Source organism: Pseudopodoces humilis, chromosome 13 (genome assembly GCF_049639895.1).
Source record: "Pseudopodoces humilis isolate 2021_Gansu_Grassland_sample_001 chromosome 13, ASM4963989v1, whole genome shotgun sequence".
Classification (NCBI taxonomy): Eukaryota; Metazoa; Chordata; class Aves; order Passeriformes; family Paridae; genus Pseudopodoces; species Pseudopodoces humilis.
The window spans coordinates 14,400,201-14,416,962 of record NC_142212.1 but is presented as its reverse complement, the minus strand read 5'-3'; the positions used below and the strand labels follow the sequence as shown (position 1 = coordinate 14,416,962).

At 48.1% G+C, this 16,762-nt stretch overlaps 1 protein-coding gene across 4 annotated transcripts in view; it reads left to right on the top strand.

Moving 5' to 3' along the window:
* The window catches only part of PRICKLE2 (prickle planar cell polarity protein 2), a 103,038-nt gene that overhangs the window by 71,431 nt on the left and 14,845 nt on the right, over window positions 1-16,762 (top strand). For all 4 annotated transcript variants that reach the window (XM_088061926.1, XM_088061927.1, XM_088061929.1 and 1 more), the window contains 4 exons: window positions 10,858-10,971; window positions 12,664-12,801; window positions 13,457-13,660; window positions 15,327-15,513. In XM_088061926.1, coding sequence (XP_087918052.1) covers window positions 10,858-10,971; window positions 12,664-12,801; window positions 13,457-13,660; window positions 15,327-15,513 — 643 coding nt within the window. The remainder of the gene's footprint in view (window positions 1-10,857; window positions 10,972-12,663; window positions 12,802-13,456; window positions 13,661-15,326; window positions 15,514-16,762) is intronic.

Sequence of the window (16,762 nt, the reverse complement as noted above, 5' to 3'; positions counted from 1 at the left end):
ATTAATTCTGCTCCTTCCAGTTTACATGATTCCTTTGATTTTTCTGCTGGTCTTTTGTATGTACAACTCAGAACTTCGTTTGCAGTGGAGATGGCAAAATGAGCTTAGCCTTGGTAATTGCAGCGTGATGTGATATGGCAATAATTTTAAACTGTAAGGAGGCTGGAAGGGGGTGGAAAGCTTTCGTTCTTACTGCCTTAGTTGCTGTCCTTAAGTACTGTGTTTTCCTGTGCTTTTATTCAGACAGGCTTAGGAATTTCCTGAAATATTTTGGCACCACTCGTAGGCTGTAAATATTATCTGTCTGATTAGAGAAAATCCAGTTGTTTGGTGGCTTGTTTCTTTTTTTTTTTCCCCTTGTCTTTATAAGCCTCGCTCAGTGCTCACTTGAAACTCCACAGCACCATGTGTTTCATTTGGTGCCATTCAACCATGCAAATCAGGCAGCAGCCTCATGTTCTGTCACCTTCCTTATGTCAAGGCTCTCTTTTTGCCTCACAGGAGGCACAAGACATGGCGTGTGGAGAAATGCAGATGGTTCTGAATAAGTTCTGCTGGTCCTTCATGCTGTGGCAGCATGAACTGGTTGGGTTTGGGGGTCCTGTTGGAGGACCATACCCAAGGTGGTGCCACCTGCTGTCATTGCTGGTTTCTGACCAGGCATGTCTGCAGCTTCTGGAGCACAAGCTGGCCCATTTCCTGCAGCTTTGCGTGGAAATACAGGTATTTAATGACAGGTGGGACCTGACCAGGTAGACATGGTCTCTAATGACTCCATCATGGCGTAGGCAGTGATTGAAACCCACTTTTAGCATGGTAGTGACATACTCCAGGAGACCTGTGTGCTTCTTTGATCCCTTCTGTGCTCTTTAAGTGTGACATCAGGGAGTTTGGGATGCTTAGGAGGAAATAGAAGTCCATTAGCTCTACCAGTAGCTACTGACATCTCATGCATTACTCAGGTTAATGTATTTTTAGGTTCTTCCGGCATTTATTTCTTGCACAGGTCATGGTGCTCCTCAGCCTGAATGCTCGTTGTCTCAGTACACTCCTCAGACTGCATCACTGGGCCTTTCAGCAAATTTGCCACTTCAGACCTGTTTCTAATCACCATGGAGATGAAGAGCAGCCATAAGCAGAGCCAGAGACAGGCTCTGAAATCCATCCAGCAGAGCTCATCTGCCAGCCCTTTCATGACTTTTCACGAGTTAAATGAGCCAGTAAGATGACAAAAGCGAGGTGTTACTTCCCTGGGCTGTGCAAGAGCCACACTGCAGGCCTGGGGTTTGTCCCTGGGTGAAGAGCAGCACCCTGAATTTCATGGAATCATAGAATGACCCCTGTGGCTGTCCCTTAGTGCAGGAGGGGCCATTTACATCCCATGGGGCTAGGAGATGCCTCTGCAGCAATTCACTGGGAATGTGTAAGTCTGCAGACAGATGTGTGGCTTTTTGGTCAGTGAGTCAGGGATGTGCACGTGATGTGGAGCCTCTGCAAGGCTGGTGCCTGCCATGGAGCAACTGGTGGGCTCTGCTCTGGCTGAGGGTACTGCTGTCAGACTGGGCTGAAAATACAGATTGAACAGGCAGAGAATTTTTCTCTGTCTCCTGCTGTTTCGCTGTTGTATTTTTTTGGACGTGACACAGATTAAATGAAACAACTTTTTCCGCAATATTCTACTTTATTAAAATCTCTGTGCAGTATATGAACTGGGGAGGTAAGTGTTCCCCTGAAAGACTAATGCAATTTTCTTATTTTACTTGGACGACAGCCTTCCTACCTCGCTATTCTTGGGAGACAGCGCTCACGTCTCACTCAGCACAGCAATTTACAGAATTTCAGTGGGGAGGAGCTGGCCTGCAAACATGACATCGTTTTTTGGCAGTGTCCACAGGTCATTTCAGTATTTGAAGAGTCCCTTCAATCCAAAGCTTAAATTACTGTCATTTAGAGGGGAATTGACTCAAAGCTATAAGGTCTGACTGTATTCCTGGACACTAACTCAGGCATCAGCTGGTCTGTGGTACCTGTTACCAGTGAAAATCGTATTGGTTACTCAGTGTCCAGTGCTGAAGACAAAAAAAAAAATTATTGGTCCTGTGTTCACAGATACTGATCCAAACATTGTAATGAGGAGTGGAGCTGGAAGTTATCCCTTATATTATGGCTCATCAGTGTGTAAGACTAAAAAGGGCTTTACTCAAAAGCCATAAACACAATATATTTCTAAATACATTTATAACACAGGAATTAGGATAGTAATTTAAAAATTTATTGTATAAGGTATGATAAAATTTTTTCTGTTAAACTAACTACATAGATGTAGTATGACATGTCTGCTCAAGAAAGAGGGGTATAAACTGGAAGAACACTGGAAATGTTATTTTGTTGAGGAGCCTACAAGAGCTTAGTTTGTCCAGCCTAGCGAATTGTTCATTAGAATTGTTCCTCCCCCTGTTCATTAGAGGGGGCAGTTATCCAAGCTCCAGCTTTAGCCCAAGAACGTAGACCTAAACTGTCTCCAAATGCATTCAGGCAGGAAACTGGAAGAGGTTTGAAACCATCACAGGTGGAAGGTTCAGCAACAACCTGCCAGCCGGGAGAGTGACAGGTGAAAACCCAGGACTGAGCTCCATAAATCACAATGTGATAAGGAAATAGGATTTCTTGTAGTAGCAATCAGCTACACAGGATGGCCAGGAGGCTTCTGTGGGGTCTAATCCCACTTGGATTGGACTTCAATGATAAGTTGTCTTATTGCAGAAGAGAGACTTCTCTTCTGGAAGATAGGGATGCATATGGGACTGGCAGAGATGGCTGTACGGAAGCAGGGGACATGGCCTTTATGAAATGCTCTTTTTTTCTGCCTGCAGTTCAATGGTTGGACAAAGAAATAAGTGTCAAAGTCTTGAAATGGGCAAACACCTTTAGAAGTGTCTCCTCAGCAAAGCAAAATCTCAGACTGAGCCTGGCTGCAGAGACAGAGGAATACATCTTTGGGAGCCGGTTTGTCTGCTGGGGCTGGCAGTCTGACAGCTGATCCTCCTTGTGCTGACATAAGTTTGAGGGCAGATGCTCGAAAATAAGTCCTTCTGTGATGTCTTTTTCACATTTTTAGGCAAGGCATGTGTAAATACATGTGAACTGTGCAGCCTTGAATTCCTTGGGCCTGTGGTTTGGAGAAATCCAAAGGGGTTATAACATGCCACTTTGAATTTATGAATACAAGGGATTTTTTAGGATTTCTATCTTTATTGTGTCTCAGTATTAGGAACAGCTGGTTATGGGCAGGAATTTCCAATTAAGCAAAAGATGAGGCTCTACTTCAGCCTTGGTTTGGCTTTTTGTATGGCTCTGGCATGCCAGCATCTGAGAACCTTGTATGTACCGTAAGAACTTAATTCCCTCTTGTTGTCAACACAGTTGCTCTGGTTGAGTCCCTTAAAAAGTTATGAAAATCTGATCTGAGCTAAAATTAGCAGCATGAAGGTTCAGGGGACCATTTTTCTCTATGGCAGCCATTAGAGCTTGGACCTCAAGAGATTTGCAGTGGTGTGAAACTTGTAGCTGTCACAGGGAGTTTATTCAGGAGCTAATGTGCGCGTTAATCCTTCTTCTGGATATTTTGCAAGACCTGTTGCAAGGGCTTGAGTTATAAAACCTCCAAGTTTCATCAGTTGCTGTTCAGGTCACAAAGTGAGGAAAGGAGAATGGAGATGAACCTACACTGAACATGCATTTACACCTTACATAAAGATTTTCACCATTCTGGTGAACCAGAAAGTACATTATCTGGGCCAGACTTCTCTGGGGGACGTGTGTCTCACTCGTGCCTGTGTGTCACGGTCATTGTACCATCTTGTTCTTTCTTGAACCTTCAGCAAACTGTTTCACTCCTCAAGAGACTGAAGTCTTGCATGCAGCAAGGAAGGAGTAAAGCAGACCAAAGCGACCCTGTGCTCCAAATCTGTGTAGTAGTGGAGAGCAGACAAGCTAATTTACAGCCTGGAAGAGGAAGGACAAAAGGCCTGTGAAGAGCTCTTCTTTCCTGGTAGATCCTGGTCCTGAGAGCAGAGCAGGGTGAATGGAAAGCTGAGGGCCCTGAGGAGAAGCTGTAACTCGTGTACCCTGCTCCCAGGAGCTGCAGCTGCCTCTCATTTTGCCCTCTTACACATGTACACGCTGGAGTATTTTACCCAAAAGCTGCCTTTCAACACATTTTGCAAAGCTCTCCAGTTTTGCTTTGAGGTAGGGTAAGTCCATCACCTCCCCAGTGAACTCTCTCAGTATCTAAATAGCCGGGCAGTTAGCGGCTCTTATTTCAAGGCTGGAGCTGTCTAAATCCAGCCTCCAGGCATCGGACTGTGCCGAATGCTTCCCAGCTGCTGGATGGAGCAGCAGTCCCGCACACAGAATGCTTTTTCTGCCTGTGATGCCTGCACTGGGTGACTTGGGGGTGGGTGGGGTAGGAGGACTCTGGAAAGAGTGGCTGGAGAAGCGTAAGCATATCCCATGGTGCAAAAGAGCTTGTGGCAAAACCATGTGTCTGGACTTTTGCTCCATTTCTGTATCCTTTGGTGTTGCCCTGATTGTGGTGAGCCAGTGGAAGCTGTCAAAATTACTTAATTCTTGAATAATCTTATTACCAAGGAAGTGATCAGCTACTTTCAATGGGTCACAGAAACCAACCACTCATCTGACATGGTTTGGCTTGATTCTGAAATTTGAAGAAGATATGTGGAGCTCAACAGAGGTGAGAGGCAGGGAGTGGAAAAGGAAACTGAAAAACCCTGGACTACCCAATAAAAACTTCTCCTGGAGCTTTATTCCAGCGTGCAATTACAGCTTTTCTGCGTTGCAGTGTTATGCAAGTGTGCTACCCCATGCATTAGAAATCCAAGAACATGTCATGTGGGATACCCAGGGGAATGATCAGGGATGATCAGTGCAACAGATGATCATTATCATTCCTGGTGCTCCTGAGCCCTGCATGGACCTCGCAGCATAGACTAGTCTCAATGCTGTTGAAAGCTCTGATCTGGCTCTTTTTAATCCAAATTCATGCTTAAAAAAAGAAAAATCATGTCACAGGCTTTCACAAGTCTAAGACATGTGGACATAGGGCCTTCATTCAAATGTTCCTCTTTGATGCCAGCAGGAAGCAGGGCTTCCGTGGGATCCCTTACAGAGCCAGGGCTGCTGCAAAGGCTTGGCAGGGATGGATGTCGCTCTCGACTGGGGAGCAGCAGCGCTCAGACGCCTCAGCTGCCGTTAGCCGTGGGAGAGGAGCGTGCGGAAAGCCGCAGAGCGTGCCAGAACAAATAGCACTTAGAAAAATGATTTTTCCTTTGTTCCCTGCCTTTGTCCCTCTGACTTCGGAGCGGGTTTCCAAGAGCAAGCCCAGCGTTGCGGGATGCCGGACTGCCCGGCGCCGGGATTGCATCTGTGTCGCAGTGCTGTGCAGCCGCACGTGGGCACTCACGGATCGGGGGGTCCTGCTCCCAGCTGGGCTTTGGGCTCTCAGGGGGCACTCTGGACCCCCTCCAGGGTGCGTGCCTGCCTGCATCCCCATGCTCGACAGAGCCAGGCAGCAGTTCCCACTCTTCGTTTCAGAGCATCTGGCCCTGCTGTAAGAATTGTTTTGCTTCAAAAAATAAATCAGTGCTTTGTGTCCTAATGGCCTTGGAAAAGGAGGATGTGCCAGACTCGGGCCAAAGCACACTGAACTCGTTTTCCAGGCTCACACGTGCTGTCAGCTGTGGAGCTTGTGTGTGAGTCAACGTGTACAAGCACTTGCAAGGTTTCACAGACATATTGGGAAAGTTATTTGCATGTGGTTTGTTTGAGATTTTTCCTCCGTTGCTTTTCCAAGGGAGGCCAACAGGAATGAGAGACGTACAAAAGCATCAGGTTTGTTTCTCTGTCAATTTTAAGTGCTCAGTGTAAAGGATCATTAAAGCCTGACGTGTGCTGTTCAGAAGCCAGCACTGGGGAGGAGCAGGCAAGCCACAGGAGCAGCCCTGCTCGCCCGGACCAGCACAGGCTTGTCAGAGCCACTGTCTGCCTTCTTCCCTCAGCAGCCAAATCCCATAGGAGTTTGCACGCAGCAGTGAGCCAGGAGAAGGGGCCACAATTGAGCACACACACATCAATGTGCCACCAGCTGCCTGTGCTGCCACGGGACATCCCTGGGTATCATGGAACAGGCTGCCAGGAGGGCTGTGGTACCCTGGCATGTCCCCAGGGGAAATGATGCTGTCCTGGGTGTGGGGGGGTACTTTGGAGAATGCTGGCATTTTGAACAGACTCCACTGTGTGTGATGATTTACTGCACTGTGCCTCAGTGGTGGCTGACTCACCAAGGTCCCCTTGTTGGGGACATCCGTGTTCAGGCACCCTAACTGCACACAGGCCAGCACGTCCTGCCCTCACAGGGCTCTTTGCAGAAGCCTTGCAGCTGGTTTTGCAGTTGGTTTGGTTTCATGAGAGCCAGGCAGGATTGCCCAGCTGGCTGTGCTGGAGCTGTGACGGCTGAGCAGGTCGGCACCCGTGCCAGGACACCGTGTGCTCCTTTGTAGTCCATCCCAGCCATACAGTCATCCCAAACAGCCCGGTTTGGTGGGTACTTTAGGAAGGGGTGTTGTGCTTAGGGCAAGTACAACCAAATGCTGCTTCCCAACAGCAATTTGTGGCGTAAGAAATATGATATTTCCCTTCCACCTCCTTTAATTCATTGATCAAAGAGATCCTTCATCAATAGCTTGAATTTACAGGATGTTTGCAGACTTTTCCTTCTAGGAGGTTTAAGACTTTGCTCACAGATATGCTCATGTGGGTTTTGTCTTTGGTCACCCTGGGACCGCCAGGACAAGCTGCAGTCCTCCCTTTACTTAGCAGGGCCAGTGTAGGTTTGTAAACTGTCAAAGTTAAACTGGAAACATACCCCAAACCTAAGAAGACCACAGAACACAAAGGCATTTGTAAACTAATGTAATTACTTTCCTCAGTGCCTTTGAATAAAGTTGGCTCCAGTTTAAAGGCTTTTTCCTACCCTGTTTTTACATTATGTTTTTTCCTTTCTCCTGGTTTATTTCTTTTTTAATTTCTACCTCCCTCTCTTCACCTCCTCCCTTTTAGCATCAAATAGCTGTTAATTTCCAAAACGTATATCAGTTTTTGTTAGCAAAACTTGGTGTTTGGACATTTTCCTTTTGAAGGTGAGAGTAACACCTTGAGAACCGGCTGTTCCAGGTTCTGGTAGCACGGAGCCTGTCCGAGTGGGACCTCCCTGGAGCAGGATGGAGCCTTGCCCATCCCTCCAGTATCCCATGGCTCCTAGCACCCACAGCTGTCCCTTGTCCTGTGCCCATGGCACCCCATCCCCATGGCTTCTGCGACCTTGTGATGTTGTCTCAAACCCTATTTTAACTCAGCGTGATGTTTTCCAGTCTCCTTTGGGATTTCTCTCGTCCAGATGTGAGCAGAAGTCAGAGGGAAGTGGGACAAGAGGGGAAACTGAGGATGAAGCCTAGTCCAGCCCCACAAGGGGCTCCTGTGTGTTAATGATGCTTGTTGGGATAATCACGGGCAGAGCAGATCTGTTGTGAGGGGAAATACAAGGATGCAGAGCTGCTGTGTTGTACAGCAGAAGCATTTAATAATAAAACAGTTACAGATACTGCACTGTTTAAAGAAGAAATGTTATCTCTCCGGGGTCATTGCCCACACTGTTATCCTTATCTGGGTGCAACTCCTTTTGCAGAGCCTGTAAGGGCAGTGAGGAGCCATCAGCAGCAGGCACGTGGGGGGTCTGGCCCTGGCACTGCAGAGCTCACCAGCTACAAGGCTTGTGCGTGCTGCAACACAGAGCTGGATGGAGGAGGAGTTACTTCAGCATAAAACAGTGATCTTTTGTACAAAAGCAAAGTGCAGACTGAGCAGTTTTAGTTTTCCAGTGAGTTAACGCTTTCTACAGGCTTTTTCCCTGAAAAACCAGATTGTCTAAGAATCCCCTTTTCCTTCTTTATTTCTGATCATCACACAGGCTGTGCCAGCCCAGCTGCTCTCACACCAGGTCAGAAATGCTGTCAGCAGCCAGCTGGGCACAGAGGCAGGGACACTGGCAGCCTGTGACCCTGTCCCTCCCAGTCTTGGGTCTCCCATCCAAGGAGCTGGGTTCAAGCTGTGGGAATGGGTGATGGATTAGAGACCATTATATGCACAGGCTTGGCCTCATGTCAGCCTGGGCAAGGGGTGTCCTGCTCTTTATCTGCCCTCTGGATGGTTCTCTTGGGATAGAAGTGATGTACCAGGTGAAAGGATCTGTGGTTCAAGTTTTTCCCTGGAAGGGGGTGATGGCTGGAGAAAGCCATTGGCAGGCATAAGGATTTTCTCCCCATGAGATGTTCCCCAGGCACTGGACAAGGATTGGCAGCTGCCTCTGCTCCATCCTCTCCATGAGCACTCCTGTAGAAGGTCCCCTTGGCTGATGCAGATCCAAAGCAAACCCTTTCAGGTTATTTCAGGCAACAGAACACAGGTTGCAGCCTGTTGTATTTATTTTGTTTTGCTTCTCAAACCAAATTGCCCATCCCTGCCAAGCTATGTTGCTGGTGTGATGGGAACCAGTTCCTGCAGTCCTGCTGAGACTAAATGGAAAACTTCCCAGCGGAAGCAGGAGCAGAGCTGGGCATGTACGTCCTGCTGGATTGTGCTCTGGGAAGGCAGCACCCAGGCAGCTGAAGGAAGAGCTCCCATCCTTGATTTTGGCCCAGGGTGAGCGTCTTGGGGCTTGTTGCTTTAGTAATTTGGCGTCTCTTCAAAAAAAAAGTAATTTATGGTCTCCACCAACTTCAAGAACTGAGTGGGCAAAAAGACTTCATTGCAAGAAATCAAAACACAAGCTAACCAATGTGAGCACAGGGCAGAGCGAGCAGCCTCTCTGCACGTGGGGAATTTGGCAGGAGAAGCCAGCAGGAGAGTATGCCGGCTGTGTGGAACCCTGGCAGCCCAGGAAAGGCTGTGGTGTGGCAGCTGGGGCATTGCTGGGAGATTTTCAACTGGAAACTGCTACAGACTTTCTGCATCAACTTATGGAGCTAATTTAACATTGTGATGCTGCTACTAGTCCTTTGTAATGTGTGTTTTTGCTACCTTGAATAGCATGTCATAAGAATTTTAGTGTTTTCAATGTGCTTTGATGTCCCTGGATGAAGGATGCTCTATAAATGCAAAGTAAGTATTCTAATGTATGTAGTTTGTTTTCTTTTTAACATAACAAAATACTTTGCAGACATTCTTTCCTTGACAGTTTCCATAGCTGGTGGGTCTTTTTCTGCTGTGCCTTAGCAAAACTTTAGGGTTTTGCAGTGGCATATGCTCAGCGTGTTCCTGGGCTTTGCAACATGAGCAGTTCTCTTGTCATCAGCACTGTGGACCTGCCTGTGGAAATCTGCTAAAATCTCTCTTTCTGGAAAACCTGATGATGGGGAAAGGTGGATGGTGACATCAGTTTGGGAAGAACCATAAATTGAGAAAACCTCTGGAGCAGCTCTTGCTCGCTGGTAGTTCTGAATGAGAGCAGGGAGTGAGATGAATGCAGAGCAATTATTCCTGAATAAAACTAGATTTGGATAGTTATTCTGGAATAAAAGGGTATTTCTTCCTGTAGAAGATAACTGCATGTGAGCCACCCCTATCAGCCTGCGAGCCCATGGGTGAGCTCCCCTGCCAGCCAGCCCTGTGTGACCAGCCCGTGTCCCCATTCCTCCCAGTGACCCACAGCAGCTTGTCCTCTGCAGATGCTGTGGGGCTGTGCAGGCAGAGGGGGCTTCTCTGGAGAGAGCTGGCCCAGGTGGTGCTTTCTAGGCCAAAGTCCAAAGCATACAGCAAGGGAAAAAGCTGATCAGAAACCACTGCAAAGGAAGTGTTATTTGGGAAAAGTCCTGTGAAAGCTGCAGGCAGTGCAGCCACTCCAAAATGAATTGCTGATAGCTGAGGGAGCATCTTGGGGCTAATCCCACCGTGGCAAAGGCAGAAAGCTGTGTGTACTGGGAGAACAGCCTGCATCTCTAGCCAAGAGCAGATTTAAGGAATCCAGCCAGCCCTCTGCTTCTGCACAAGCATCCAGAGACATCTGGAGCTGCAGTGAATCCCAGTCCCAGCTGAGCTTTCCCTTACCTTTACCTTCTCCTGGCTCTTCCCAAGCTGTTCAACGTCACCATGGTCATTTTGGAGAGGATCCTCAGCCAGCGAGTCCCCTCCCGGTGCTGGCCCAGCCCTTGAGTGTACATCCCAGGTGTGGCAGTCGGAGGAGAGATGCTGGGGTTCAGGGTGTGCTTCCTCTCCGGGCTGCACTGCGCTCCCAGCGTCGGGCACGCTGTTCCTCAGCCTTTTTAATAGCTGATTTTAATTACACACTCTGAGACGAAAGAGAAAAACTCAGCCTTCCAACAGATTTTATCTGCTGTTTATTTCCACAAATTGCTACAGAAAAAAGCCCGGAGGGGTTTGATGGAGGTGGAGGCTGAGATAGCCGGCAACACGGAGACTGCTGGGGCGCAGCCTTTTTAACCTCCCTGCCGAGGCAGGTGCCGACACATCCCCGCAGCCGGCGCAATGCTCACGCTATGGAGGCTGACAGAGCAAACGGTAACGTGCCCACCTCACCGGGGCTGCCACCCCTCTGACTTGCAGGACAAAAGGAAACAAACCCCAAGCAGCTCCTGGCTGTGTTTCCCTGCTCAAAAATCTACAGGAAGACCCAGCACCTGCTGCCTCAGGGGGTGGCTCTGGCCGGGCACAGGGACACGGGCTCGGCCAGGGAACCCCACTGCAGTGGCCTCTCTTGCTCCGTAGGTGCACCAGTACTACAGCTGCCTGCCTGAGGACAAGGTTCCCTATGTCAACAGCCCCGGAGAAAAATCTCGCATAAAGCAACTTCTTCACCAGCTGCCACCACATGACAATGAGGTCAGTATCCAGAAAATGTCCTTTGACATCAGCAGGGCTGTGGGTGGGGAATGGACACTCCTAGGGTTGCTTGTGAGAAGCGTGGCTTTCCTTTCTCAACTCCTTTTGCTTTTCAGGGGGATAGACTTGAATTTCGGTCAGGTTGCTATTTAGGTTGCTTTATTTGCTCGCTGCTTTGATTGTTGGAGGTAGGGAGTTGTTTGTTTCTACAGCTGAAATTTTTGACAATCGTCTTTCTTCATTTGTCTGAAATGAAAGTATTTCCTCAGCCCTTGAAGGCCAAGGCCCCATTAAAAGTGGCTTGGAATGCTGTTGAGATTATCTAGAGATAGATCCAAAGTTGAAAAAGCCTTTTCCCAGGTGCTGCTTCCGACTCACCTTGGAGTGGGAGTGAGTGTGCTGGGGAGGGGCTTCACCTGGGCTGAGCCTCACGAGCTCAGAGAGCCTACGAGGCCACAGGTTGAGTCAAAACCAGTCAGAGCAAAATAAACCTTTTTACGTCTCTCAAGAATGATGTGAGGCAGCAAAAGGGGTCTGGTCCTTGACGTCCTGATCTCACCAGTGAGAACACTGGCTTCTGGTAACCCACAAAATTTCCCTGTGTAAACAAAAAGAATTGTTTTCATGCTACTTTCTGAAGAAGCCGCTCTGGGAAATACATGCAGGTAACTTGTTTGATCTCAGTCAGATTTTTACAAGTTTGCCTGCATGTGGCTGGGTGCCATGGACACAGCACTGTCAGCATGGAGGGAGCTCCAGGCACAAAGAAGGGACTTCTTCCCATACGCCCTTCGGCCTCAACCTGCCTGCCTGCTTCTCTGTCAGCTGCTGGAAACCCACAGCCTCTGACAGCAAAACAACATAAGAATAAAGATACACAAATGCTGCTACTGTAGCCTGTTTTCCTGCAAGTTGGACATGCAAGTCTGCGTGTATTTTCTGCAAATTGGCAGATTTTGCATCCAGTTTCCCTTCATGCTCAGTTTTGCTCCTTTGAGCATTCAAGGTGTGGTGGTTGCTCATGTGAATAACCCTGCTCAGCTCCATGAGCCTGCTCTCCCAAGTAACGCAGGGTGGATTGTAGCTGGTGCTACATTTGACCTCCCTGGCTCTTCAGTTGTATTCCCCATTGAAATGCAACCAGCCAAGAGCTAAGCCTGCAGGATGGAAATAGCCAGAAAACCTCAGCGTTTTACAAGCTTCAGGGAAATTGCATCATTCATTGTTTGTAACCTTTTATTTTACTTATTTCCTTATTACCGTGCAAGGCAGAGGTTTTGCAAATGAGCAGGCTTGATCCTGTGCTGTAAGAATATTTCACAAGTCACCGGACCTCTGTCATTTGTGCAGAGAAAAGGGTCTGTGCTCTAGAAATGCTGGTGGAATATTATGAAGACCTCAGTCATAGGAGGCTGATGGAGAAAGTAGGAAAACCATCAGTCCAATTGCTGGTCTGGGTGGGACTCTGAGAAGCCAACTTTCAAGATCTTCCTACAAATTAAGCACCCAAAGAGCAACAGTCCTCTTGCCCTTTTTTCTCATCTCCACCTCTTGAAATTCTGATCAAACCCCAGATAACTGAGGCCCATATAGCTTTGTTTCTCCAGCCTCCCCATAGGACAGAGGTTGGCAGGGCCCATGGATGGCAAGCCAGGGATGTCCCAGGCACTGAGCATCACTTGTGTTTTTTAGGTCCGCTATTGCAACTCATTGGACGAGGAGGAGAAGAGGGAGCTCAAACTCTTCAGCAACCAGAGGAAGAGGGAAAATTTAGGGAGAGGCAATGTTCGACCATTCCCTGTAACCATGACAGGAGCCATCTGTGAGCAGGTGGGTAGTGGCTGATGAACTGGTACTTGTATCACCCAAATTAAGTGAAGCACATCTCCTGTGAAGACGGGCTGAGAAAGTTGGGGCTATTCACCGTGGAGAAGAGAAGGTTCTGGTATGCCTTAAAAACCTTTCCAGTACCTAAAGGGACTACATGAGTGTTGAGCAGGGACTTTTTACAAGGGCATATATTGATAGAGGCTTTAAAATGACAGAGTTTAGACATGTTTAGATTAGATATTAGAAATAAATTCCTCCCTGTGAGGGTGTTGAGGTACTGGCACAGGTTGCCTAGAGAAGTTTTGGCTACTCCATCCCTGGAAGTGTTCAGACCAGATTGGATGACACTTTGAGGAACCTGGTCTAGTGGAAGTTGTCCCTCCCCATGGCAGGAGGATCGAAACTGGATGATCTTCAGGTTCCTTCCAGGTCACACCATTCTATGATTTAATGACATTAATGGAACAAACATCTGCCTATGACCCTGCCAGGTGGGAGTTCTGGGGTCTGTTAGGGCACCTTTCAGGATATTTGACATGGAGTTGTCAATTCAGCTGGTGGCATTATGCAGGGCAGTGATTGTGAGAGCATTCTTTTTGTGATGGTGGCAGTGGGGTCACCTGCACACCTCGGCTAATCCCCGGCTTTCTGACAGTGCGGCGGCCAGATCAATGGAGGGGACATGGCCGTCTTCGCCTCGCGGGCAGGACACGGTGTCTGCTGGCACCCTCCGTGCTTCATCTGCAGTGTCTGCAACGAGCTGCTGGTTGACCTGATCTACTTCTACCAGGATGGGAAGATCTACTGTGGCAGGCACCACGCCGAGTGCCTCAAGCCCCGCTGCGCTGCATGTGATGAGGTAGGAGACAGCATCTGCCACGAGCGCTGCCACTTGCTGGGGTGGCACAGGAGGGTTGGGTGGCACTTCCCCTCCATCCCTGACTTTTTAAGGGAGCCATACACACCAAACTGATGGCTTGGCTTTGCCAAGGGTTTGAGCAAGCTTTTCCTGAAGTTTCTGGTATTCTTAGTTACAGTCTGCCTAGGACTGTTATGAGTTAGGACCTCCTCTACACACAGGAAGCTGGGGGTTTCCATTAATGTTTCCAGTAGAAGCACAGCCTTCTAGCTGTGTGATTTTAGCCCAGCTGGGTGTGGTGATCCTCCCTTCTCCTCCATTTCCCCAAAAGAAGCCTCTGGTGGAATGCATGCTGTATTCCTTACAAGTCAGTCATGTCTGAGTACATGCTGAGCTGAAATAGGCTTTGGGAGAGGCGATTAACAGGCTACAAGAAGCTGAACAAATAGAATACAAAACTAAGATAGAAAACCATACAGAGTAGCCTCTGAGCACTTCTCAAGTGTCAATCTCTGTTTAAAAGGCTGGTGAAGGAAATTGCTCTGGCTGTTAAAGTTATGAAAACCATAGTGGGAAAAACCGTATGTACTACAAAATATGATGTCTCTTCCTTGTAAGCATGTAATAGTAAATATCCAAGGCTACATGCACTTCAAATATAAAGAGCATTGATGTACGTATCCCATTAAATTTGTAGTGTTACCACTGAAAGACAACCCCTAACCATTCAACTAGCTCTATTTCTTTGTGGCTTAGGTTGGGTAATTTTTTTTCATGTACTTTTTATCCCTGCAAATTCTCATTTAATTCTTTTGTTCAACTCATTCTTCAGCATGCTTTTCTTCCCCTAAAACATCAAGTACTAATTGTGAGAAACTGGAATTCAGGGGTAAGGGGATCTGCAGGGAAAAAGCTTTTGATGGTACCCTGTGCCAGCATAGAGAGACAGGGAGATCTGGGGCTGCTGGCTCCCTTGGTTTGGCTTTGGGAGTTGAGATGGGGTGGGGATGAGAAGACACCGCAAGAAAGCATCTGCTGAAGACATTTTAGATGGCTGCTTCTCCAGCTCATCCTTAACAGTGCTCTGTGCCTCAGTTTCCCCAGTGGTATAATGACTGCGATCACCTTTATAGGCACCCAGGCTGGGGTAGCAGCAAGATGAGGAGCCAAGGTAGCTCCGTCTTTTTTTCCCCTCTAGAGAGCTGCCACTTTTCCTTGTGTTTTTGCTCATCCTTTGTGGTCAGGTTCCTGTTTCTGAGATGGGTTAATGTGTTCCAGTAAGTGGTTGCTCTGTTCTTCAGAAGTCCACCGGATCGATAGGTTGTATATAAGTGTGTTTATTACCCTGATCGACCTCTCTGTTTGATGGGTGGGCTTACCAGCACATTACTGCAGCTCTGCCTTAACACTTTGTAGTCCGGGCACGAATGTGCTTCTGAGGAATTTGCATTTTAATGGATTTTCCCAAGAAATGATGGGTGCCCCTGCCACAAACCAAACCATGGGATTTTCCCATGCAGGACTGGGGGAGTTAGCTGTAAAATGTGGAGGTTGCATGAACAAAGGGGCACAGCTGCCACACACAGGCAGGAGACAGAGGTTGGTGTCTGCATCCAGGGTCCCTTTTCTTACCAGCTCTGCTCCACGCTTGCGTTTCTTCCCCCAGATCATTTTTGCTGACGAGTGCACCGAGGCCGAAGGGCGGCACTGGCACATGAAGCATTTCTGCTGCTTCGAGTGCGAGACAGTTCTGGGGGGGCAGCGCTACATCATGAAGGACGGGAGGCCCTACTGCTGCAGCTGCTTCGAGTCCCTGTATGCCGAGTACTGCGACACCTGCGCCCAGCACATCGGTACGTGCAGCCGGGCACAGCCCCGCTGTGGAGCCAGCTTCTGACAAGAACTTGCATTAAGTCCTTGACAGCGCTCTGGGGCTGGGGGCAGGAGTATGCATGGCCAAATGTGCTTATGCCTCTCCCATCCCACCAAGGAGGTAACACGGTGATTCATTTAGTTGTTAAACCACTGTTTATCCCTTTTTGTAGTCAAAGAGGGGAGGATTGTCAGAGGGCAACCTCAGGAGCAATGGCAGCTAGTGAAAGCTTTCTCTGGCATAATAAAATTTCTCTGGCACATTTTTTTTCCCTTTAAATCTCATTTTCCTGTAAACAGCCTGGCTCTTGGACTCAGATTTTTTCCCATCCAAGCTTGCCAAAGGATCACATGATTTGATGAGCTACTGTTAGGAAAGATGCTTGTTCATTAGGCATCATTATTGTTTCTGAGCCTTTTTCAATCAACTTGCAGATAGATGTTCGCAGACAGAAAGAAATAACGCATCAGGGTCAATTTATGTTTCTAGAACAGTGATTTAAAATGCACTTCAGTCAGGGGCCTAGATGTCCCCAAGCTGGGTGGGCTGGGAAGCACCTTGCTGCTCTCCCCAGCCCCCTTTGCCACTTGGCTGAGCACAGTGAGCATGCAGACAGCCCTTCCTTTGTCCATGGAGGTGAGCTCACATGTTCAAACACTTCAGATGCTGCAGAGGAAAAAAAAAAAACACAATCGTTCTGCTCCTGTGCAGCAGCCAGATGGCACAGGGAGGGGAAATGCAGGGTTTCATGGAGCACTTGGAGGATGCATCTACTGTGACCTGCAGCGCATCATTCGCAAATGCTCAGCTGCAGAAAGGTGAAGAAGCTGCTGATAATGTTTCTTGCATGGTCTCTTCTCTTGAGCTTCCCCCATCTGCTGTCCTTCACTCCAGCTGACCCACTGGAGCCTGCTGACTGTCAGGTTTTCAGGGTAAAATGTCTGGTTTGGTGCATATTTTCATATTTATAGCAAAGGAGGGACTGCAACCATTTTGCTGCAAATCGCTCAGTAGTGAACTGAGCACTGTGCCGATGAGCTACATAAATCAGAGGTAAGCATGTGATGAAGGCTTGGATTGGGTAGGTGAGGATGGAGTAAAAAGGCTGCACTCCTTCCCCTGCAGGATGGCTTTGGGCAGTGGAAAAGGAGCTGATAAAATCCCACCCACCGTCTTGTCTCTCTTTTGCCCACAAGTGTAGCACCCCCATCTGTGTAAAAACATTTTGC